Source organism: Chlamydotis macqueenii, chromosome W (assembly GCF_036417535.1).
Source record: "Chlamydotis macqueenii isolate bChlMac1 chromosome W, bChlMac1.mat, whole genome shotgun sequence".
NCBI lineage: Eukaryota > Metazoa > Chordata > Aves > Otidiformes > Otididae > Chlamydotis > Chlamydotis macqueenii.
This window is the reverse complement of record NC_141592.1, coordinates 39,846,810-39,873,077: the sequence shown is the minus strand read 5'-3', so window position 1 is coordinate 39,873,077 and position 26,268 is coordinate 39,846,810. Positions and strand designations below refer to the sequence as shown.

The following is a 26,268-nucleotide window of genomic DNA, read 5'->3' as shown; positions in this document are numbered from 1 at the left end:
AGAGAGCAAAACAGGGAACAAGAGGAACAAGGAAGATCCAGGGAACTACAGGCCAGTCAGCCTCACCTCTGTGCCTGGGAAGGTCATGGAGCAGATTCTCCTGGAAAACCATGCTAAGGCACATGGAGAGCAAGGAGGTGGTTGGTGACAGCCAACATAGCTTCACCAAGGGCAGATCGTGCCTGACCAATTTGGTGGCCTTCTATGACGGGGTGACGGCATCGGTGGACAAGGGACAAGCAACTGACATCATCTACCTGGACTTGTGCAAAGCTTTTGACAATGTCCCACACGACATCCTTCTCTCTAAACTGGAGAGACATGGGTTTGATGGACGGACCACTCGGTGGATAAAGAATTGGCTGGATGGCCACACTCAGAGAGTGGTGGTCAACGGCTCCATGTCCAAGTGGAGACCAGTGACAAGTAGCATTCCTCAGGGATCCATGTTGGGCCTGGCCCTGTTCAACATCTTTGTCGGCGACATGGACAGTGGGATAGAGTGCACCCTCAGCAAGTTGGCCGATGACACCAAGTTGTGTGGTGCCATCGACACACTGGAGGGGGAGAAATGCCATCCAGAGGGACCTTGACAGGCTGGAGAGGTGGGCCTGTGCCAACCTCATGGAGTTCAACCAGGCCAAGTGCAAGGTCCTGCACCTGGGTCATGGCAATCCCAGGCACAAATACAGGCTGGGTGGAGAATGGATCGAGAGCAGCCCTGAGGAGAGGGACTTGGGAGTGATGGTGAATGAGAAGCTCAACAGGAGACAGCAACGTGCCCTTGCGGCCCAGAAGGCCAACTGCATCCTGGGCTGCATCAAGAGAAGCGTGGCCAGCAGATCGAGGGAGGGGATTCTGCCCCTCTACTCTGCTCTGGTGAGATCCCAAATAGAGTACTGCATCCACCTCTGGAGCCCCCAACATCAGAAGGACATGGACCAGTTGGAGAAGGTCCAGAAGAGGGCCACAAAGACGATAAAAGGGCTGGAGCACCTCTCCTATGAGGCCAGGCTGAGAGAGTTGGGGCTGTTCAGCCTGGAGAAGAGGAGGCTCCAGGGAGACCTGATAGCAACCTTCCAGTACTTAAGTGGGGCTTATAAGAAAGACGGGGAGAAACTCTTCAGCAGGACCTGTTGTGACAGGACAAGGAGTAATGGTTTCAAAATGGATGAAGGTAGGTTTAGATTAGATATCAGGAAAAAATTTTTTACACTGAGGGTTGTAGAACACTGGAACAGGTTGCCCAGAGAGGTGGTGGATGCCCCATTCCTGTAAACATTCAAGGCCAGATTGGACAGGGCTCTGAGCAACCTTACCTGGTTGGAGATGTCCCTGCTCCTTGCAGGGGGGTTGGACGAGATGACCTTTGAAGGTCCCCTTCCAACCCTAACCATTCTATGATTCTATGAAAAAAAGAGGCAGCTCACCAGCTCACCCTCCCACTTAAGTACTGAGCGTGATATTTATGGCATGGAATACTCTCTTTGGCCAGTTTGGTCAATTATTCTGGCTGTATCCCGCCCAGCTTCCTGCATCTGCACATTAGCAAAACCTAGGAACTCATATCATCAGGGTGTTTATCAACATTCTTCTCACATAAAATCCAAAACACACCGGCTACTGAGAGGAAAATTAACTCAATCCCTGCAAAAACCCAGGACAATATCCACCCCTTATTCCACACCAGCTATGTCATGCTTTGATATATACAAACAGATATTCTTTCAGTCTACAGGCCCTCCCTCCAAAATGTCTTGAATTCATTTAGTCATGACTTTGGGCTCCATCTTTCTTAACAATCTCACAGGGCAGGACAGATGGTATGTAGCGTGTGGTTGTTGCATGCTACATCTGGAGCTCACAGTTGGTACACCTGGCATGGCTAGTTTATCATATCTACAATCTGCAATGTGAAGCTGTCCTGGTTCTGGCCAGGATAGAGTTAATATTTACCTGAGCTGGGTGGAGAACTGAAGCTGGTAGCCCCTATGGCTGGGATAGTTAACTAATTAGCTAACAGCTGGGGTTAATTTACCTAAATTAGCCAAAGGGCTATTCCATCCCATCTGACATCATGCTCAGTATATAAGTGAGGAGGGTGCTGAAGGGAGGCCCTCCTAGTTGGAAGAGACTGGATGTAGAGATCTGTTGTGAGCTATTATACTGTATTTGTGTTCCATCACTGTTTTGTTTTCTTCTGTCATTACTGTTAAATTTACTTTTTGTTCAATCTCAACCCGCGTGTTTGGTTTTTTTTTTTCCCTGGTTTTCTTTTGTTTGTCAAATCTCCTCCTATTCTCTTGGAGAGTGGGGGGAGTGAGAGAGAGACTGCGTAGTCTGGTCCCCGTTGGGGCTGAACTACGACAGTTATTTTGGCGCCCAACGTGGGGCTCGAAGGGTTGAGATAATAACAGATCTGACTTTTTTTTTCTTTTTTTTTTTGCTTGAAACAAATTTGTTTGTACGTGCTTGTTGTATTGGTTGTCAGTTATTGGTCATGATGTTGCAGTGGTTGGTTATGTTGTTGTATTGTCTACGCTCCTATATGTACTATGTGTTCCCAGTGGTGGTGTTTATCACCTCAGGGAAAATGATGAGAATTATCCTTCTGTTATACTATGCCATATACATCTATGACATGGTGACATCAATGGCCTTAGAGATAAATTGGTATTCCTGTGTGGACAGCTTCCCGAATTCTTTCACTTCCAGGGTAGTTAAGCCACTTTTTGAGAACTTTGAAGATCTGGGGGATATTCAAGCCACTATGATGTTGTTGTTATGTATTTTGAATGTGTGCCAAGTCTTGTCTAGAGCTGCAAACCCACTTCTTGGGAATTTCCTCCTGAGATTTACCCTAAGGCAAGATACTAATACGTGGCATGGTGTGAGGGAGAACAAACTGACCTGCAATGTAGGTACTCAAACCCCAGCAACAGGCATTGCAGCTGAATCAGAGGGTGAACCTGTGCTAGTTTCAGTTGCCCCTGTATCCAAGAAGACTTGGAAGCGGAAGTCAGCTCGTTTAGTGAGGGAAGAAGAAGCCCCTTTTAGGACAGAGCAGGAGGAAGAAGAGGAAGGTTTATTTGCTACATGCCTAGGAAGAACTCGGCAGGCAGGCTCTTCCTCAGGGGAAGAACTCCTAAAGGAGACAGTGAGCACCAGATTTCTATCCCTGAGCGAGCTGCGAGACATGCGAAAAGATTTTAGCCGTCATCCTGGGGAGCACATTATCAGCTGGCTGCTGCGGTGCTGGGATAATGGGGCCAATAGCTTGGAATTAGAAGGCAGAGAAGCTAGGCAACTGGGATCCATTTCTAGAGAAGCAAGCATTGACAAAGCAGTTGGAAAAGGGACACAAGCCCTCAGCCTCTGGAGGGGACTCCTGTCAGGTGTGAAGGAGAGGTATCCTTTCAAGGAGGATATAATGTGTCACCCAGGCAAGTGGGCTACCATGGAGAAGGGTATCCAGTACCTGAGGGAATTAGCTGTGCTGGAGATTATTTATGATGACCTGGACAATGATCAGTTACCTAAGGATCCAGATGAAGTCAGGTGCACACGACAAATGTGGCGGAAGTTTGTTCGAAGTGCACCATCATCATATGCCAACTCATTGGCAGTTATGATCTGGAAAGATGGAGAGGAAGAAACAGTGGATGAACTGGCTGGCCGACTCCGGCAGTACGAGGAAAGCCTGTCTTCCTCCCTCCGGGCCTGTGTCTCGGCTGTGGAGAAACTATCCCAGGAGTTCCAGCAATTCAAAGCAGATATGTCCCATTCCCCACCGGTACGGGCCAATATTTCAGCTATTAGGAGTAAACGTTTCCCTGCTCAAGAGAGATGGTTTACGCGGCGAGGTACCCTGTGGTTTACCTTGCGTGACCAAGGAGAGGACATGAGGGAGTGGGATGGGAAGCCTACCTCTGCCCTAGAGGCGCGGGTACGTGAGTTGCGTGGAAAAACCATTGCAAATAGAAGTTCTCCCCGGAAAATTGTTGCACCAGTCTCCAATAGGGAGCGTAGAAGGAATAGCTTTAGTTCTGACCCTCTTGAAGGGACCTTTCATGCATATTTAAAAGAAATGAATAATGAATACTGTGGCCAGGACTAGAGAGGCCCTGTCTCCAGCCAGGTGGAGGAGAGGGATAACAGAGTTTATTGGACTGTGTGGATTAAATGGCCTGGCACGTCAGACCCACAAGAGTATAAAGCTCTAGTGGATACTGGTGCACAATGTACCTTGATGCCATCAAGCTATAAAGGGGCAGAACCCATTTGTATTTCTGGAGTGACAGGGGAATCCCAACAGCTATCTGTATTGGAGGCTGAAGTGAGCCTGACAGGGAATGAGTGGCAAAAGCACCCCATAGTGACTGGCCCAGATGCTCCATGCATTCTTGGTATAGATTACCTCAGAAGGGGATATTTCAAGGACCCAAAAGGGTACCAGTGGGCTTTTGGTGTAGGTGCTTTAGAGATGGAGGAAATTATACAGTTGTCCACCTTGCCTGGTCTGTCAGAGGACCCTTCTGTTGTGGGGTTGCTGAAGGTTGAAGAACAACAGGTGCCAATTGCTACCACAACTGTGCACCGGCGGCAGTATCGCACCAACCGAGACTCCCTGATCCCCATCCATAAGCTGATTCATCAGCTGGAGAGCCAGGGAGTGATCAGCAAGTCCCACTCACCTTTTAATAGTCCCGAATGGCCAGTGAGAAAATCAAGTGGAGAGTGGACTATCGTGGCCTGAATGAGGTAACACCACCACTCAGTGCTGCTGTGCCAGACATGTTAGAACTTCAGTATGAACTGGAATCCAAGGCAGCCAAGTGGTATGCCACCACTGATATTGCCAACGCGTTCTTTTCAATCCCATTGGCACCAGAATGCAGGCCGCAGTTTGCTTTCACTTGGAGGGGCGTCCAGTACACTTGGAATCGACTGCCCCAGGGGTGGAAACACAGCCCCACCATCTGCCATGGGCTGATCCAGACTGCACTGGAAAAGGGTGGCTCTCCAGAGCACCTGCAGTACATTGATGACATCATCGTATGGGGCAACACAGCAGCAGAAGCTTTTCAAAAAGGGGAGAAAATAATTAAAATCCTCCTGAAAGCTGGGCTTGCCATAAAACGATGTAAGGTGAAAGGACCTGCAAGAGAGATACAGTTTTTGGGGATAAAATGGCAAGATGGGCATTGTCAGATTCCAATAGATATAGTCAACAAAATAACAGCTATGGCTGCACCGACTGACAAAAAGGAAACGCAAGCTTTCCTGGGCGTTGTGGGTTTCTGGAGGATGCATATTCCAAATTATAGTATGATTGTAAGCCCTCTGTATAAAGTCACCCGAAAGAAGAATGATTTTAAATGGGGCCCTGAACAACAGCAGGCTTTTGAACAAATTAAACAAGAAATTGTTCACGCGGTGGCTCTCGGGCCAGTCCGGACAGGGCAAGAGGTAAGAAATGTGCTCTACTCTGCAGCTGGGGAGAATGGCCCTACCTGGAGTCTCTGGCAGAAAGCACCAGGGGAAACTCGAGGTCGACCCCTTGGGTTTTGGAGCCGGGGATGTAAAGGATCTGAGGCCTGCTATACTCCAACCGAAAAAGAAATCCTGTCGGCATACGAAGGAGTTCGAGCTGCTTCAGAAGTGATTGGTACTGAAGCACAGCTCATCCTGGCACCCCGACTGCCAGTGCTGGGCTGGATGTTCAAAGGAAGGGTCCCCTCTGCGCATCATGCAACGGATGCTACATGGAGCAAGTGGGTTGCACTACTTACACAGCGGGCCCGAATAGGAAACCCCAATCGCCCAGGCATATTAGAAGTAATTACAGACTGGCCAGAAGGCAAAGATTTTGGAAAGCCACCAGAGGAAGAGGTAACGCGTGCTGAAGAGGCCCCACCATATAACAACCTCCCAGAAAATGAGAAGCGGTATGCCCTATTTACTGATGGGTCCTGTCGTATTGTAGGAAAACATCGGAAGTGGAAAGCTGCTGTGTGGAGTCCTACACGACGAGTTGCAGAAGCTGCTGAAGGCCAAGGTGAATCAAGTCAGTTTGCGGAGGTGAAGGCCATCCAGCTGGCTTTAAACATTGCTGAATGGGAAAAATGGCCTGTGCTCTATCTCTACACTGACTCATGGATGGTGGCAAACGCTCTGTGGGGATGGTTAAAGCAATGGAAGCAGAGCAACTGGCAGCGTCGGGGCAAACCTATCTGGGCTGCCACTCTGTGGCAAGATATTGCTGCCCGGTTAGAGCATCTGGTTGTAAAAGTACGTCACGTAGATGCCCACGTACCCAATAGTCGGGCCACTGAAGAACATCAAAACAACCAGCAAGTGGATCAAGCTGCTAAAATTGAAGTGGCTCAGGTGGATCTGGACTGGCAGCATAAGGGTGAACTATTTTTAGCTCGGTGGGCCCATGATACCTCAGGCCATCAGGGGAGAGATGCAACATACAAATGGGCTCGTGATCGAGGGGTGGATTTAAACATGGACACTATTGCACAGGTTATCCTTGAATGTGAAATATGTGCTGCAATCAAACAAGCCAAGCGGTTAAAGCCTCTGTGGTATGGAGGACGATGGCTGAAGTATAAATATGGAGAGGCCTGGCAAATTGATTACATTACACTCCCACAAACTCGCCGAGGCAAGCGCTATGTACTTACAATGGTGGAAGCAACCACTGGATGGCTGGAAACATATCCTGTACCCCATGCCACTGCCCGAAACACCATCCTGGGCCTTGAGAAACAAGTCTTATGGTGACATGGCACTCCAGAAAGAATTGAATCAGACAATGGTACCCACTTCCGAAACAATCTCATAGATACCTGGGCCAGAGAGCATGGCATCGAGTGGGTATACCACATCCCCTATCACGCACCAGCCTCTGGAAAAATTGAAAGGTACAATGGGCTGCTGAAAACAACTCTGAAAGCAATGGGTGGTGGAACCTTCAAAAATTGGGATAAACATTTAGCAAAAGCCACTTGGCTAGTCACCACTCGGGGGTCCACCAATCGAGCTGGCCCTGCCCAATCTGAACTTCTACATACTGTAGAAGGGGATAAAGTCCCTGTGGTGCATGTAAGGAATATACTGGGGAAGACAGTCTGGGTCATTTCTCCCTTGGGCAAAGGCAAACCCATGCATGGGATTGCTTTTGCTCAAGGACCTGGGTGTACTTGGTGGGTAATGCAGGAGGATGGGAAAGTCCGATGTGTACCTCAAGGAGATCTAATTTTAGGTGAAAAGAGCCAATAATTTGAAGTGCTTGCTGTCGGTTACTATACAGTACTGTATGTCATTATCTAGCTATTATGTGTCCCTCCTTGCTTCTTCCTGCTCCACGCCCTGAGAGACTTATGTTGTGTCAAAAGTATTATAGTAAAATCGTTTATACCAACAAAGAATGAACTTTAATAAAATAGGAAAAATTGCAGCAGTGATGCAACCAGAACTGGCTCTTGCTACTAGCACCTGCCAACAGATCTTCAGTCTCCGGACTATGAACTTGCTAAGTCACTTGCACCAGACAGACTACCTGAGGAAACACTGTGTCATCTGTCCTATGCTGAGAGCCTGTTATGACAGATGGAGCCCAAAGTTATGGACTGGATAAACTCAACAGACCTTTTGAAAGGATGGACCATGGACTAAGAGAGTTACATCTGTGTGTCTGCATACAAGTAGATAAAAGGAAGAAAAAGTTGATGATTAATTGGAAAGTGTAGGATCTGGGCATGATGTAGATGGTATGGAATAAGGGGTGGATAATGTCCTGGTTCTGGCCAGGATAGAGTTAATATTTACCTGAGCTGGGTGGAGAACTGAAGCTGGTAGCCCCTATGGCTGGGATAGTTAACTAATTAGCTAACAGCTGGGGTTAATTTACCTAAATTAGCCAAAGGGCTATTCCATCCCATCTGACATCATGCTCAGTATATAAGTGAGGAGGGTGCTGAAGGGAGGCCCTCCTAGTTGGAAGAGACTGGATGTAGAGATCTGTTGTGAGCTATTATACTGTATTTGTGTTCCATCACTGTTTTGTTTTCTTCTGTCATTACTGTTAAATTTACTTTTTGTTCAATCTCAACCCGCGTGTTTGGTTTTTTTTTTTCCCTGGTTTTCTTTTGTTTGTCAAATCTCCTCCTATTCTCTCGGAGAGTGGGGGGAGTGAGAGAGAGACTGCGTAGTCTGGTCCCCGTTGGGGCTGAACTACGACAGAAGCTATTGATTTCGAGGAAGTTGTTGGGTGCCAGTTCTGGTTCCATCACTGCTTAGTTTCATCAAACTTCATTCTTAACTGATCTGGGTGATTGTTCATAGAATCATAGAATGGCTAGGGTTGGAAGGGACCTTCAAAGGTCATCTAGTCCAACCCCCCTACAAGGAACAGGGACATCCCTGACTAGATCAGGTTGCTCAGAGCCTCATCCAACCTGGCCTTGAATGTTTCCAGGGATGGGGCTTCCACCACCTCTCCGGGCAACCTGTTCCCGTGTTCTAAAACACTCATAGTAAAAAAATTTTTCCTAATATCCAATCTGAATCTAACCCCCTCTATTTTAAAACCATTACTCCTTGTCCTATTGCAACAGGCCCTAGTGAACAGCCTCTCCCCATCTTTCTTGTAGGCCCCCTTGAGGTACTGGAAGACCGCTATCAGGTCTCCCTGGAGCCTCCTCTTCTCCAGGCTGAACAGCCCCAACTCTCTCAGCCTGGCCTCATAAGAGAGGTGCTCCAGCCCTTTTATCATCTTTGTGGCCCTCCTCTGGACCTTCTCCAACTGGTCCATGTCCTTCTTGTGTTGGGGGCTCCAGAACTGGACACAGTACTCCAGGTGGGGTCTCACCAGGGCAGAGTAGAGGGGGAGAATCACCTCCCTCGACCTGCTGGCCATGCTTCTCTTGATGCAACCCAGGATGCTGTTGGCCTTCTGGGCTGCAAGGGCGCATTGCCTGCTCATGTTAAGCTTCTTATCCACCAGCACTCCCAAGTCCTTCTCCTCAGGGCTGCTCTCAATCCATTCCCCACCCAGCCTGTATTTGTGCCTGGGATTGCCATGACCCAGGTGCAGGACCTTGCACTTGGCCTGGTTGAACTTCATGAGGTTGGCACGGGCCCACCTCTCCAGCCTGTCAAGGTCCCTCTGGATGGCATCCCTTCCCCTCCAGCGTGTTGACGGCACCACACAACTTGGTGTCATTGGCAAACTTGCTGAGGGTGCACTCTATCCCACTGTCCATGTCGCCGACAAAGATGTTGAACAGGGCCGGGCCCAGCACGGACCCCTGAGGGACGCCACTCGTGACCGGTCTCCACATGGACATTCAACTGTTAACCACCACTCTCTGAGTGCGGCCATCCAGCCAATTCTTTATCCACCGAGTGGTCTGTCCATCAAACCCATGTCTCTCTAGTTTAGAGAAGGATGTCGTGCGGGACAGCGTCAAAAGCTTTGCACAAGTCCAGGTAGATGATGTCTGTTGCTCGTCCCTTGTCCACCGATGCCGTCACCCCGTCATAGAAGGCCACCAAATTGGTCAAGCACAATCTGCCCTTGGTGAAGCCATGTTGGCTGTCACCAACCACCTCCTTGCTCTCCATGTGCCTTAGCACAACCTTGTTGCTGCAATACCTTTGACATAATACATAAAAACTATAGAAATGATGACATACAGTATTGCATAGCAATTAACATCATACAGTTCAAATTATTGGCTATTTTCACCTAAAATCAGATCTCCTTGAGGTACACATCGGACTTCCCCATCCTCCCGCATCACCCAACAAGTGCATCCAGGTCCTTGAGCAAAAGCCATCCCATGCATGGGTTTGCCTTTCCCCAGGGGAGGAATAACCCAGACTGTCTTCCCCAACATATTCCTTACATGCACCACAGGCACTTTATCCCATTCTAAACTAAAAGTTCTGATTGGGCAGGGCCAGCTCGATTGGTGGATCCCCGAGTGTTGACTAGTCAAGTGGCTTTTGCTAAATGTTTATCCCAATTTTTGAAGGTCCCACCACCCATTGCTCTCAGTGTAGTTTTCAGCAGTCCATTGTACCGTTCAATTTCTCCAGAGGCTGGTGCATGATAGGGGATGTGATATACCCACTCAGTGCCATGCTCTTTGGCCCAGGTGTCTATGAGGTTGTTTCAGAAATGAATCCTGTTGTCTGACTCTATTCTTTTTGGGGTGCCATTTCGCCAGAGAACTTGCTTCTCAAGGCCCAGGATGGTGTTTCGAAGGCTGGCATGGGGTACAGGATATCTCTGCCAGGAGCAGCATTACTCCTCCCCCTCCTTCTTCACTAACCTTGGCGTCTGCAACCATTCCTCTCACAAGAAATTCTTCACAGCAGGCAGACAGACGCCTCTCAGGTTCTCTTCACATCTCATCTCCTCTCCACTTCTTGCAGCCGGGCCAGGCTGAGTCGGGTCCTGTCAGCCACCTGCCAGGAGGCCAGAGGGTGAGGGCTGCAAGGCCCACAAGGCTCTCTGCCCCGCTCAGCTTCTTCACATCTTCTCTTCTCTTTGTTTTTTTTTTTTTTTTTTTTTTTCCCCTCCCTTTTTAAATACATTATGGCAGAGGCATTATCACAGAACATTCTGCCACCACTTGGCTTGGCCCTGGCCAGCAGTGGGTCCGCCCTAGGCCTGGCCGAGTCCATTGGACAAAGGGGAGCAACTTCTAGCAGAAGCTACCACCATAGCCCCCCCCCCCCCCCCCCCCCCCAAATAAAATCATAACAGAGAGGAAAATTAACTCCATCCCTGCCGAAACCAGGACATTCTTACTGTAATTGCACTGTGAAGTTGTAGGCAAGCCAACTGAAGCTTAACTGTGGATGAGCATTTTTATAACAAACCTGTTACATACTATTGCTCAAAACGTTATAGAATCATAGAATGGTTAGAGTTGGAAGGGACCTTCAAAGGTCATCTAGTTCAACCCCCCTGCAGGGAGCAGGGACATCCCTGACTAGATCAGGTTGCTCAGAGCCTCATCCAGCCTGGCTTTGAATGTTTCCAGGGATGGGGCTTCCACCACCTCTCTGGGCAACCTGTTCCAGTGTTCTACAACCCTCATTGTAAAAAATTTTTTCCTAATATCTAATCTAAATCTACCCCCCTCTATTTTAAAACCATTACTCCTTGTCCTATCGCAACAGGCCCTACGGAACAGCCTTTCCCCATCTTTCTTGTAGGCCCCCTTGAGGGAGGCCTTATAGTCTTGATCATCTTTAATGAAGCCAGTTACTATTGCCCAAAACATTCTATTCCAGATCTTCTCAAATGTAATAGTAGACATTTGTCTTCTAACAATGCACATACCTAAATCTTCCCTAATCTGTACATAACAATCAGTTCTTGAGCAGAGAGTCAGAAATAGCATACCATTAACACTTTTCTGCAGTAATCTTAATCCAGTCAACAATCCTATCCCCAAGGGAATACACCTGCCTGGAGAACTGATATGGAAAACTATGGGGGGGGGGGGGCAGAGGTAAGGGGGGGGGGAGGGGGGAAACCAAAAAACCCCACCAAAACCAAAACTAAAACACTCCTGGCACCTCTTCATGCAAATCAAGCTAAGAGAACATACATGTCTTCAAAATTGAGTACCTATATTTCTTAATTTATTTCCTACAAATAAAAATTGAAAGCAAGACTAAATTAAGAGCAGCACTGTCCTGGTTTCGGCAGGGATGGAGTTAATTTTCCTCTCAGTAGCTGGTGTGTTTTGGATTTTATGTGTGAAGAATGTTGATAAAAACCACTCTAATGATAAGAGTTGTTGTTAATGAGATTAAGGGAGTCTCATTAACATGCAGATGCAGGAAGCTGGGAGAAAGACAGAATAATTGACCCAAACTGACCAAAGAGAGTATTCCATGCCATAAACATCATGCTCAGTATATAAGTGGGGGTTGCCCATGGGAGGGGGCATCCATTTGAGCATCCATTCTGGCATGCATCCTTGGCATCCATCTTCTTTCGATCTCTCTTGCTTGCTGGCATTGTTCCCTCTACCTTGCTGGCTCGCTCTTCCCCCTCGCTTTTGCTTGCTGCTTGGTGTCGTTTCCGTGACTGTTGCTCGGGCTGTGTCAGTCATTCAGACATCGGGTGGTGAGAAATTGTACATTGTTCATTTTGTATATATTGATATCCTTATATTCTGTTATTTTTGTAGTTTTTAGTATTTTAGTAAACTGTTTTTATCTCAACCCACGAGTTTTCCTTTCTTCCCAATTTCTCTCCCCTGTCCTGCTGGGTAGGGGGAGGGTGAGTGAGAAACTGTGTGGTAACGAGGGCTAAACCACCACAAGCACACACACCTAAGAGCAGAGAACAAAATTCCACACATAAAAAGTGTAACGTGAGATATGCTCTGCATATATCTGATCTGATATCTCAACTGATACCCTGTTATAACCCCTTTATATCAGCATCTCGCCTACACAGGAAGGATTAGATACCAATTGTCTCTCTAAGATTGCAGAATATAGCCAAATTAAAAATTACATCACGACTTGCAACTTACAGGCACTGGAGATACCCTTTTTCTTCTAACACATGGTGATTCAGACTTAACTGTCCTAGAGGATAATGAAGAGCAGGTACTAGGAGAAGGACTACGTCTTCCTTTCTGTGTAGGTGAAGCAGCAGTGCCTTGTCCTTCAGTCTGAGGCTCTAGAGAGAGTTTGTTCATTTCTGATCCATCTCCTTTCCCAGGGATAGGTTTTACCACCTTGCAGGAATTAAACCACGTGTTAGGATTATGAATTGATCATTTCACATCAAAGCAAAAACAAATTAATCAAAACTTATTTTGCTAGTATTATAATAATTAAGCCATTAGACATCCGAAGTTTGCATATTCCTCAGGTTCCAATATTAACATCTAATAGAGGTTATCTTGTTAATCTACACGCAACACAAGCAGGAACCTTTTTTCCTGTCCATTTGCACCACTTATGTTAGAGTTGTGGCAGCAACCGATTTGATTCTCTAAGTGCTTCTGTAATTGTCATTCATGGTATCTCAGAGGACAGCAATTCTCCCATTTGGATAGTAGGAGACAAAATATTTTTTCCCCCTAGAGGCATTTTCTGCTTATTTAACATCTATAACCTTGGATCCATCTGTTACATACAGTAAGTACCAGTTGATAAATACTAGGATTGCTATTTCTACAGCACAATATGAATGCTTGCTATAAAGTAAAATTACTTTAAACCTGGAGGCAATACAGCAAAATTAAGGTGTGCTGTGCCCTAAGAACCACAAACAGTTTTTTTCTGCCTGCAATACAAGTAGAACAGCTACACTGCGTTTGGTATCTGAGCTAATCACTGTGCACAGTGTTGCACTACCTGAATAGACACATGCTCAAGAAGAGTGAGCACATACACTTCTAATACAGTGCTTTGTTGCATAAATGCTGAATTTTGACATTGAAATATGGAATATTTCAAGACAACTTTTCAGCTGCCTGCCCCTCAGACCTACATAATGCACGAGAAGAGTAAGGCCCCATGGAATCGAATGAAAAGCAGTCATAGCAGGCAGAATCAATTTTAGTTCTACGTTTTTCCATGTCTTAGAGGCTTGACTCAAAGCCAGAAAGAAGCTCCAAGTAACACTTCAGATTAACGGAACAGACCTCTCCTAGAAAGTTGCAGGTCTTCGATTTAGGCAAAAAAATGGAAGGGGCTTTCCCTGCTCAGGGTAGGAAAAGGAAGAGACATCCAGCCTCAGTGCCTTTCTACCTGATGATTTGTACTGCATCTACAAGGTCAAATGCTATTTTAAACTGAAGCATTTAACTCATCCAGTTGAAGCTGTTCACTATCCAGAAATGCATTTCAGTTTCAGCAGGCTACAGGGAGAAGAGGACAATGAGGAGGTTGTAGCTTAGCAGTTAGGCACTGTCCAAGAGAGGAAAGACTTGCATTTACGGCCTTAATCCAAGCACTGCTTGTTTTACTTTAAGAAGTCACCATATTGAATGCATACTTCTTGCAAACCTGAACTTTTCAGAAACCTTTGTTGTTGTTTTAAAGTATATCGCTATCTGATTATGAAAATGAGCAGGATAAAGGAAGAGTATGAAAAGCAATGCAGGCTTTTTTTTCTTCCCACTGATTACTGTAATGTTTTTTTTTTCTTTCCAAGAAGGTCAGAATGCAAATTCATGTGTGCCTATGGACAAGTTACAGTTATCAGTTGCTAGTGCTTGAAAAAGTTTAAATGTAAAATGGTAGTAATTGAGAATCTGGAGCATCAAAGGTTGTATTAAAAAAAATCAGAAGCCTCAAGGGAAGTGAGCTGAGAATCATAATTTAAAACTATACAGTAACCAAGATGCATTTAAAAGTTTTTTCAATTAAGAGTTGTTTTGTGTTATTCAAGGTATTGCTTTTTTGTGCACTTAAGTATTTTCAATGTTCTTATGACAGAAAGTTACCAGCATAATCCTTATTTCTGTTCTAGAAAAGCTGCCCCCAAACACTTGTTTACTGCATCAGATGATCTTAGCTTTAAATTAGCACTCCCATCAAGTGTTACACAGGAGTCACATCAACCAATGCAACTACATTTATACATAACACTAGTTGCTATTAATGAACCAGCATTATACTGAATAGGCTAGTGTTAGAATCATAATTGCGTTTAATAAGTTTCCAGTTTGATCTGTCTGAAATTTCTTAAAATTACTTACAAGCCATTTATACAAAAGCATTACCCCAAAAAAGACTAATAAGAATACTCTGGCATACAAATTTTAGCAGAGTTGAGACTTATGTGAAGTAATTACTCAGATTTGTTTTTTCTGGTTCTAGTAAGCTTGCAGTTTGTATATTAATCTAGCAAAAAATATCCACACACGTTAAATGTATAGAAAACTTTAATTTAACTTTTTCAAACTAAGGAAATGCGAAGTTATGAAACCCTAAAGAATGAAGGGAGTACAAAGCACTACACTGCAGTTTTACACTCGAATGTAAGTTTTTATATAATGAACAAGATCTACTTTTGCTGTTGACATTAGAGGGCAGTGTTGCCACAGCAGTATTTCATACTACAATCAGCAACATTTTTTAAAAAAAAAAAAAAAAAAAAGCTTAATAAATGTATTCACTTCAGAAAGTAAGCCCACAATTTCCTGTTAAACAGGAAACTTAAACAGTTCATTAAAAAAAGTGAACAAGAGGATCACAATTAAGAGTCTGCAAACAATAAAGAGGTTTCTAAAAGAAAGAAATTTAAGGGATTTTTACTTGTAATAGTTGTCACAGATATTGCCCTTACTTCCATGCCACTTACCACAGGGCCTCTTCTGCTTCTTCTTTCCAGCCATTCATGCTTCCAGATTGGCATACATGTTGCCTTGAGTTTCTCCCTGATCATACGCTCTTCTGGGCGGTCATCTGTCTTCTGCAACCCCTTGAGGGTTTCTCTATTCTCCATGTCACAACTACAGCAAAGAAAAAAAATATTATAGTAATAGATAAAATTATTTTTAGTTAAGGTATAATGCTATAGCATTTTAAGCTTTGTGCCATCCTGTTCTCCCTCTCCTTACAATGTAGCTAAAACATTACTTCCAACTGACTGCAGAAAGTCTTTCAAGAGTTACGACTAATTTGCTAGTCTGCAGTTCACAGCATACCTGTTTTAAGGGGTATTTCTTTAAAATGTGTGTATTGCTTGTAACATTGGGCACCCAGTAAAGAGGAATATCTTGGCAAATATTGAACCAATACAAAAATTACCCTGTATGTCACATAATTCACCAGAAGTTTTAGAAGTGTTGTGATGGTTCATGCATGCATTGGCAATTCAAAGCTTGCAATCTCTATTTTAAAACAGTTTACAAAATGAATATAAATTAATGGTGAAAAGTTTCCATCTTCATAGGATGCACAAGCATGAAACTAGTGCCTCTTCCTATACATGAACTCTTCCTCAAAAAAAGAGGACTTGTAAACTAATACATAGTATGTTTAAACTAGACAGAAATAATGAAAGTAAGGCTAGTGTCCTTGAGAATTGCTTTTTGAGTGATTGTTGACTCAAAAGCACTTCAAGTCAGCTATAATCATAGGAAATCTCACAGCAAGTTCATATCTGTAAAATGAAAGTATAATCCATTTGGGCTTGTGCTTTTTTGACCTACAGCAAAGTAGTTGCCTGTGATTGCTGGCAACTATAAAGCAGCAAGAAATACTGTCAGACACTGAAAAAACCAAATACGAACAGTCTGGAAGATTTCCTGATTCTGTTGAACTATCTGCTAAAACACATTCTTAAGCAGCAGTACATGATCCCCTTCCATCTTCTCAAAGTTAGTAGTCTTTAAAAATAAGCAAGTTTGAATAAGCCAACTCTCAAAATAAAATTTTGCTTCAAAAATAAAGTCACATCTTAAGGTAGAAGATAAGGCTATATAATAATTTAGTTACAATGAGAAGCAGTTGCATATTTACATGTGTTGCTTTCATGCATGCAGTCTTTAACTTATAAAAGATTTAGCTATGCAGTTCAAACTACACTTATGTACTGTATGATAACATACAATATATTCCCTACAACATTCAGTGCAATAAGATGTCAAAATTACAATGCCTATCAGCAATATATTACTAAAGTTCATTAATCACAAATCCCTACTTAGAGAAATGAGAAGAAGTTTTCACTGGTCAGGAGTAGTCATGTTATTTTTTTCTCTCATTGTAAATAAAAAGGAAACAAAGTATTCTGAGACAGGAAATAACTCTTCCTGTTCAGTGCTGAAACATAATAAGCAGATGGATACTGTAAACAAAATTCATTTGCTTTCAAGCAACATCTAAACCTACTGTTAACAACCAAATTTAGACACTCAGGACTGTGTCCAGCAATTAAAGACTTAAATGTTTATAAATAGAAAAACAATCCACCTAAGAATGAATGTTTTTTTCAGAGGTTAAACATTAATGCTTGCCTAACTTCAAAACTAATACAAGTGACAAGTTATTTTTGTCCCAACACTGAATTTCATACTACTGCTTTCTAGAAAGAGACAAAGAACTAGTGATTATTTGTGAAAAACAAAGATATTACAGCAGTGATGTGCGGAAAGCAGACTCCACAATCTGTGAGATTGTAAAGTAGGTATGTTTATTCGGCGCCGGGCAGCACGGGGGGGGGGGGGGGGGGGGGGGTAGTCCCGCCAAAACCGTGCGTGCCTGGCACGGCAATTCACTTTGAATTTTATACAACCAAGTGTTACATATGCATGAAGTTAAAAAAAACACGCCTATACATATGCATGAGCTATCCCCGCTCCGTATTAAAATTAGTTCCAAGAGGTCATTTAGATATTACAATTAGTTCCAAGAAGTCATTTAGGTATTACAATTAGTTCCAAGAGGTCATTTGGCCAGTTTTAGCTGGCTCCTGAAGGAGGCCCCTTGGTTCTTATCAGGACTGTCCTTGTGCGGGAGGTGCAGGACTTCTCACTTCAGATAAAGAGTTCAAAGCACAAAGCAAGGCCCCTCGGTTGGGGAATACAAGACTTCCCCCCCTCGGGTAGTTTTTACAATAGCTAGTCAGCAAAGCATCAAGCGCTATTTGTATTAGCATGCACAGCAATAATCAATAAATGCCATATCTATTAAAGTTTCCTTAGCCCCTCTTCTCATTCCCCCCTTTTCTAGAGAATTAGTAAATTCTTTTACTATACCTAATTCTGGCACAATGTTTATTTATTTTGCACTTTCTCAAAGTATTGGTTAGACTCAAGCCTCTGTTGTAATTGGTTTTTCTTCCAATTACTATAGGAATTTCCTGTGCTCTGGAAACACCAGAAGCCACACCGAACTGTTATAAAAAGGATTATGAACAAAGGTATAATTATAATTGTTACAAAAAATAGTTGTTTCAGCCATGTTAAATTTGGTAGCCAAGAGGTTAACTTTTCCCATAAGTCAAACCCCCAGGAAATGTTGTCCCTGGTTATTTCATGAAAACTTTTAGTTTGTTCCCAGATTTTAGATAAGTCTTTCTCTATCCTTTTCTCCTGGTTTACATATGTACAACAATGTTCACCTATAGCAGTACATAATCCCCCTTGCTGGGCAAACAACATATCCAAACCCAGCCTATTCTGGAGGACCATTTTTTTTTCAGGGAAGAAGTCTCCTCTTGGAGGGCTTGAATCGCATCCCCTGTTGCAGTACCGAGACTTTCCATAGTAGCAGAAATATTTACTAAAGCCTTTTCTAACTCACTCACTCCCAACCATGGAATAAACCATTGTATAAAACTATGAAAGCCAGTGGGCTTGTCTATCAGGGGGTTGTTACCACACCTCTGCCAAAAAAGTCTCGTGTGTGTGTGTAAGAATTTTGGTGTGTTAAGGTAGGTCAGGTTCCGTGTAACCGTATTATGATCCCTACAGTACATCGACCAGCCCAATTATATGGTAGGATTTTATATCCTGTATGTCCACAAATCCAGTACCAACCACGTGGGGCAGGGAATCCCATCCGTTTGATTTTTTTATTCATGTGGACTTGGTCTTTTGTCCATAAGTATTTAGCTCCTGCCCACGGAAGATAGTTGGTACAATTGGGATATTGTCCTACGAATGTCTTCCCCTTACACCTTGGATCAGCGCTATTTTCCCCCGCAAGTGGCGCGGCAGTTTTTAAATTGCACTCTTGAATGCACGGTACACCTTGGGTTTCGTCCCATAAATTTATCTGCCAATTAAGATCTTCCTGTTTTATCTCTGCATACGCCTCGGGAGACATGCCTAGGAAAGCCTTGAGACCTTTTGGGAAGACCATGGCCGTTACAGGGTGTCCACTCCCCATGTTTTTCGGCAGATGCGAGCATAACCAACAGTCAGACCAATTCATGACTTTAGCAACTTTTTCATGGAGCTGCAGAAAAGTGTTACTTTCCCATGCCCCGACTTTACTTGTCAGGATAACGACTAGCGTCGTGATAATATAAGTTTTTGAGGCTGTACTTGTGTGACCCTCCTTGTAGACTTCGGTGCTCTTTTTACCCTAGTGTGGTGTATCCAGGCACTCTGTTCTCTGATCTTGATTGCTGTGAAGGAGGTGAGGAGTACCTGGTACGGTCCTTCCCACTGTGGTTCCAGGGTTTTTTCTGCAAGAGACTTTACATATACATAATCTCCAGGTTGTATATCATGTACAGGTTCATCTAGACCTCTTCCCCGGGTCCCAATTACATGCTTTCTAATTTTATTGAGCTGTTTGCTCAATGCCACCATGTAGGAAGTCATAATTTCGTCCCCAATTTGCATAGATATCCCTTTTTGTATTCCATAGGGTCGTCCATACAAAATTTCAAAGGGGCTCAGTCCTTCCCTCGCCCTTGGTCTTGTTCGTATACGCAAAAGGGCTAAAGGGAGAGACTGAGGCCATGTCAGGTTTGCTTCTTGTCCCAATTTCACAATTGGCTGTTTGATTAAGTGGTTCATTTTCTCCACTTGGCCACTCGACTGAGGGCGATACGGGGTATGAAGTTGCCAATCTATACCTAAATGGTGGCTGATTTGTTGTACTATTTTTGAGACAAAATGTGGTCCTCTGTCAGAGGATATGGTTGCCGGAACCCCAAAACGTGGTATTATCTCTTGTACCAATACTTTAGTTACCTCCCGAGCCTTGGCTGTCCTAGTTGGGAACGCTTCTGGCCAACCTGAAAAGGTGTCAGTTAATACCAGCAAATATCGGTACCCCCCTTTTCTTGGAAGTTCTGTAAAATCAACCTGCCATTGTTGTCCAGGCCCATTGCCCTTCCCGATCTGGCCCATTTCTGGTTTGGGAGTATTTTTTGGATTAGTCTGGAGGCAAAGGTCACACTGTTGAGTCACCTGTCTCACTGTGGTATATAAGTTTCTAGCCACAATTTCCCTTATCAAATGTTTATACAGAGCCTCTGTTCCCCAATGCCTTTTTCTATGTTCCTCCCGTATCAAGTGCCACAGTAAACAGGAGGGAATAATTAGTCTTCCCTGTGGGGTATAAGCCCACCCCTCTTCATTATATGACCCTTCTAAGTCTATAATAAGTTTCTGATCTTCTTTGGTATATTCTGGCTTACCTTCTAGAGAGATTTGCCTATCAGGAATTAGAGCCCCTTCTATTTTCAGCTTTGTTTTGGCCACTTGTTTTGCCTCTCTGTCCGCCAGCTCATTCCCTTTTTCCAAATCTGAGCTCACTTTCTGGTGTGCCTTAATATGCATAATTGCCACTTTCTCAGGGAGCTGGACAGCTTCTAGTAGCTTCAGAATTTCTTCTGCATGTTTGATATTTTTCCCTTGGGAGTTCAATAAGCCTCTTTCTTTCCAAATTGCTCCATGTGTGTGCACAACTCCGAAGGCATATTTTGAGTCCGTGTAAATGTTCACAGTTTTGCCCTGGGCCAACTCCAGGGCTCGGGTTAGGGCAATTATTTCTGCCTTCTGTGCGGAGGTGTTCATGGGCAAAGGCCCTGATTCTATCTGAGTTTGGCATATCGCCTCTTTGCGGGCCTGCCCCAAAGTTCTCTGCCCCGCACTAATTTCATAGCCCAAATAATTCACTTTACGTTGCATTACCTGGGCCTTCTTCTTGGACACCCGGTATCCTTGGAGTCCTAAGAAGTTTAACAGACTCACCGTCCATGCCATACAGTCTTCCTCTGTCCTGGTGGCGATCAGGATATCATCCACATACTGCAACAATTTTCCTTTCTCAGATGGGGTTTGCCAGGATTCTAGGTCTTTCGCAAGCTGATTGCCAAAAATGGTAGGACTATTCTTGAATCCTTGCGGCAACACCGTCCAAGTGAGCTGGGTCTTCCGACCACTTTTAGGGTTTTCCCATTCGATTGCAAACAATTTTTGACTGGCTTCGTGGAGAGGGAGGCAAAAGAAAACATCCTTCAAATCTAAGACAGTAAACCAAATTAGATCAGGTGTTAACGCAGTCAGCAGGGTATATGGGTTTGCCACTACGGGGTAGAGGTCTTCAGTTATCTTATTCACCACCCGTAAGTCTTGGACCACCCTATATGACCCATCAGGTTTCTGAACAGGTAATATAGGGGTATTGAATTCAGACTCACACTCCTTTAATAGTCCTAATTGTAGAAATTTTTCTATCACCGGCTGGATTCCTTCTCTATCTTCTTGCTTTAAGGGATATTGTTTCATTCTTACCGGTTGTTGGTCTTTCTTAACTTTAATTTTGACCGGTGGAGCATTTTTCGCTCTTCCCGGTACGTCGGTAGCCCATACCCCCGGGTACACTTGATTTAGGATTTCCTCATTAATTTTTCCTTCTGAGGGAAGACTGGTTAAGGTTAGACTCAATATTTGAACGTATTGCTGATCTTTTACCTCCAGAGTAATTTCTCCTTTTTCAAATATAATCTTTGCTCCCAATTGTTCCAACAAATCTCTTCCCAAAAGTGCTTTTGGGGAGTTGGGCATATATAAAAACTTGTGGATGCCCCATTGTTTTCCCAATTTGTATTTTAGAGGCTTACAAAAATATGTCTTTTCACTTTGGCCGGTCACCCCTTTTACCATAACATAATCATTCCCTAGGGGCATCAAGGCTTGATTCAAAACAGAGTATGTTGCCCCTGTATCTATTAAGAATTCTACTTTTTCTTGTTTTTCCCCTAGCTTAATTATAACCAGTGGATCCGCTAGGGTAGATCCCCCAGGTTCCCGTCAGTCTTTCCCTAGGTGGGCTATTGTTCTTCCTGTGTGAGCCCTTTGGCCCCCTTTCTTATTCTTTGGGCATTCCCTCTTCCAGTGACCAAAATTCTTACAGAAAGCACACTGATTTTTACCCACACGAGGCAGGTTCCGTTTAATCCCTTTTTCCCTTTCCTCCCGCATGACAGCTATCAGCTTCTTTTGCCCTTGCCTATATTCTTCCTCTCTGTTACTAAACACTCTCCATGCTTCATCCAGCAGCACTTCTAAATTCCTGCTTTCTGTGGGGCGTAACTTCTGAAGTTTGCATCTTATATCTCCTGTGGATTGACCCAAGAATAGGGAGATTAATTGTTGTATTCCTACCTCTGACCCAGGATCCAGCGGTGTGCTACGGCGCATCACGTCCCTCAATCGATCCAGGAATTCAGATGGGGACTCGGAAGGGCTCTGTCTGATTGCATACAAAGCTGACCAATTTATAGTTTTGGGGATTGCCTTCTCCATTCCCTTTAAAATCCATTCCTGGTACTCCTGCAATTTTTCCATATGTGCAGATCTATTAACATCCCACTTTGGATCTTGGAGGGGGAAGTGTTCCTTAACGTTCCCTCCTGTAACTTTATAATGGTCTTCGGCCAGATTCCCTGCTGTTCTTAAAACTAGCTGCTTCTCTGTTTCAGTCAGATAGTCCAATAAAAATTGTATATCCTTCCAATCAGGATTATGTTGCTTTATAATAAATTGGAAATGCTTAGTTACACTTACCAGGTCACTCCTATAATCTTTTGCAACCTTTTTCCACTCCCCTAGGTCAGCAGTAGAAAAGGGTACTTTAATTAACATCGTCCCACCATCCGGTCCCACCGCCTCCCGGAGAGGTGCTTGCAAAACTGTTGGAGCGGATTTCTTCCTGGTACGGGAAGATACGGGACTGTCCAGGGGAGTCGAAGCTCTGTCTGAGTCCGCATCCTGTTCCTGTGGTCGAGGGGGAGGCTTAAATAAATCAGTTAAATCTTGTTCTGGCGCCTGATGAATCTTACTTGCCTTAGTACATCTTTGTCCGATATTACATGCCGAACAACACCGCCTCAGTTTACCTCTGAGCTCCTTGTTGTTTTCTCGCTCAAGCGCGAGTACCATAGGGTCCTGTGGGGGCACCATTCCACAGTCCCTTTGCCATTCCGGGTGGTTTCGGAGGGTGAAAAACATATCTGCATACGAAACCTCATCCCATTTTCTTTCTCTTCTTAAAAACAACATTAGTTGTAAAAGGGTGTTATAATCTATTGACCCATCAGACGGCCACTTAGCCTCACCTTCTAGCTTGTACAACGGCCACCATTGATTGCAATATTTGATAAGGGTCTTTTTGCTTTCCGTACTTCCAGTCCCAGCAATATCTTTCCAGTGAGCAAGTATGCAACCCAGAGGACTTTTCTTTATTATTTCTCCACTCTGACCCCCTCCCATATTTATTGATTTATTATTTATCCTTCTTTTGTACACAAACACAGCCCTTTCTTTCTTATCCCAGTCTAAATTTTACACTTAGGATGCTCGAAATTCCAGCCAACCTCTACCCACAACTTTTCACCACAACACTTACACTCTAGAACAAAATATAGGTTTACGAGAGTTACCGTGGTGTAAAGGACACTACTCAGGACCGTCAGGGTCCCACCACAAGGGAACAAAGGAATCTACAATGACAGAACACAATAAACTACTACCGCGGTTACAAACACACACTTTGGATCCAATTCAATCTTTGCACACAAACAATACAATTTACATAGAATCACGGTGTTCACACTCTCGTGAACGTCCACACACTCATAGTGGTCACACAATCATACAAGAAACTTGGGAAAGAGGAAAGTCCCCTTGCTTTCTAGCCCACCTCAGAAGACAGAAGGTGGCTAGGGGCGGCTGGACAGACCTCACGCCACACACACAGTCACAGCTTTGCTGGGATTCCCGAGACTCACTCACGCTTTCACAACACAGGCGTTTACACCATAGAAGGTCCCGCACACAACACAGAATTTTTACCATGCAACATAGATCATACACACACACACACACAAGAATCCTTCACGCAGACACTATGGTTCAGCAAGTCCAAATCAATAGCCAACACAAAATGCCTTATTACAAGAACCAAAAATCGATACCAGCAAAACACAGGCTAATTTGATCTACTCCCAGGATCACTAGTGGTCACTCTATCGGTCAGTGAGTCCCCAACTGGAGCCCCAAACCAACCTGGGTACCCACCCAAAGGGGACTATGCTGCACGCCAGACGTCTCTGCGCGATTTACCAGCTGCCCCGGCCACGCGTACGACTTACAGGCCCCTACCATTAAACATACCGTTTGGCCCGCGGCTTCAGGAGGTCGTTGTCTGCTCCTGCGGTGAGCGGCTGGCAGCGGAGGCTCCTCCGAGGAAAGTGCTCGGGGCGTGCCTAGGAGAGTCCGCTCCGCAGTCGATCCCGCAGCCAAGCAGAGATCCTCCTGGCTGGCTCGCCAAACTGACGTGCGGAAAGCAGACTCCACAATCTGTGAGACTGTAAAGTAGGTATGTTTATTCGGCGCCGGGCAGCACGGGGGGGTAGTCCCGCCAAAATCGTGCGCACCTGGCACGGCAATTCACTTTGAATTTTATACAACCAAGTGTTACATATGCATGAAGTTAAAAAAACACGCCTATACATATGCATGAGCTATCCCCGCTCCGTATTAAAATTAGTTCCAAGAGGTCATTTAGATATTACAATTAGTTCCAAGAAGTCATTTAGGTATTACAATTAGTTCCAAGAGGTCATTTGGCCAGTTTTAGCTGGCTCCTGAAGGAGGCCCCTTGGTTCTTATCAGGACTGTCCTTGTGCGGGAGGTGCAGGACTTCTCACTTCAGATAAAGAGTTCAAAGCACAAAGCAAGGCCCCTCGGTTGGGGAATGCAAGACTTCCCCCCCCCCTCGGGTAGTTTTTACAATAGCTAGTTAGCAAAGCATAAAGCGCCATTTATATTAGCATGCACAGCAATAATCAATAAATGCCATATCTATTAAAGTTTCCTTAGCCCCTCGTCTCAGCAGCAGGTAGAGTCCAAATGCAAAATGTGCCTAAAAGCTTAAAATAGTGGGGGAAAACCCCCCTATTGTCCAAAAGGGACTAATTGTACATTTTTTCCTCAATCAAAAAAAAAAATAAAATCAGTTCAAAGACAAAAATTTTTGTCTGCATAAGAATAGTACAGCTCCAAAATAATATGGGTGCAAGTTAAAAATACAGAATTACTCTGGTTTTTATATTAGTTATTCCATGGCATGAACCATCTCAGTTGCATGAATACTTTGTATACAAGACAGAAAACACTATCCCAACAGTAAAAGAATGACACAGTATTTCATTTGTTCATATAACCATGATTAACTTCCCAACTGATATTAAAGAAGTCTTTTAGAGGCCCTTGAACTTGAATTTATGAACAATGCAATATGACAGTAATGACTTCACAATCTGTACTTGTTCTCTAAAAGCAGAAGCAACTATCTTACTGTTATAAATGAGTTGAGTCCCAAAACAGGATTCCAATTATAGTTTCCAATTTATTGAACAGAAACAAGCAAACAGCACTGGGTGTGCCGGGAGTCTTCGCTCCACCAAGACGCACACCCCTTTGTTTACAGTTACCGTATTTATAACCTCTCCCGGTCCCCCCATCGTGCCTGTCTCCCTTTTGGGAGCTCACAATCTACACTCCATTGGTTACTCACACCGTTCGCGGCAGGTACTGATTGGCCAAGAGCGTATCACTAGCCATTATACAGGTGTTAATTGGCTAAAAGTACAGAAGCGGCTGGTCCCATATTTGGGGTTGTTTACGTGCCAGTGGTCATCAGCCCCCAGCCCGCTTTTCCCGCCTTTTGTTCGCTCCATTGTCAAGTGTCCTTCTTATGCAAACAGCGCTGTTAAGCAGGTAAAATCCTTAATTATGTCAAACTACTAAGGCAGGAGTGAATCCTGCCAAACACATATTTAATAGCTTAAATAAACCTCCCAAATACGTTTATAACTTTAAACAAAAATTATATGTTATCTATACAGTTACAAAAAAAAAATGGGCTTAGAACTATGTACATATCTTCCTGTTTCCCCTAAGCCTGTGGCTATATAAGAACAAACAGGATAATTAAAGATTCCATATACAAAGAGGGTCACACTTCACCATGCAACCCTAGTATTGTTTCATATTAACACGAATCAGGTGAACATATCTCACACTTCCTCTGAAGTGACAGCTAAACTTATATACCCTTGCCTGCACAAAGAACTCTTGTGCTTTTCCTCCATGCAGGTGAGAAAAACCAATCAAGTCTGAAAGCTTTTGCTCAGTAAACCAGTTATCTTTTTGCAGAATTTAATTATTGCATGTATTTTTATAGAACACAGTTTCTGAAATGTTAAAAAAAAACCTTCCTATTTTATCTCAA

General features: G+C 44.1%; 1 protein-coding gene across 4 annotated transcripts in view; it reads right to left on the bottom strand.

The window, feature by feature from the left end:
* The window catches only part of LOC147596691 (mitogen-activated protein kinase kinase kinase 1-like), an 87,999-nt gene that overhangs the window by 23,239 nt on the left and 38,492 nt on the right, over positions 1 to 26,268 (bottom strand). For 3 of the 4 annotated variants that reach the window (XM_086769717.1, XM_086769718.1, XM_086769719.1), the window contains 2 exons: positions 15,365 to 15,515; positions 12,579 to 12,785 (listed from right to left, as the gene is read on the bottom strand). In XM_086769717.1, coding sequence (XP_086625843.1) covers positions 12,579 to 12,785; positions 15,365 to 15,515 — 358 coding nt within the window. Of the gene's footprint in view, positions 1 to 12,578; positions 12,786 to 15,364; positions 15,516 to 20,882; positions 20,901 to 26,268 lie in introns of all 4 variants that reach the window. The other variant, XM_086769720.1, reaches the window with a different exon arrangement.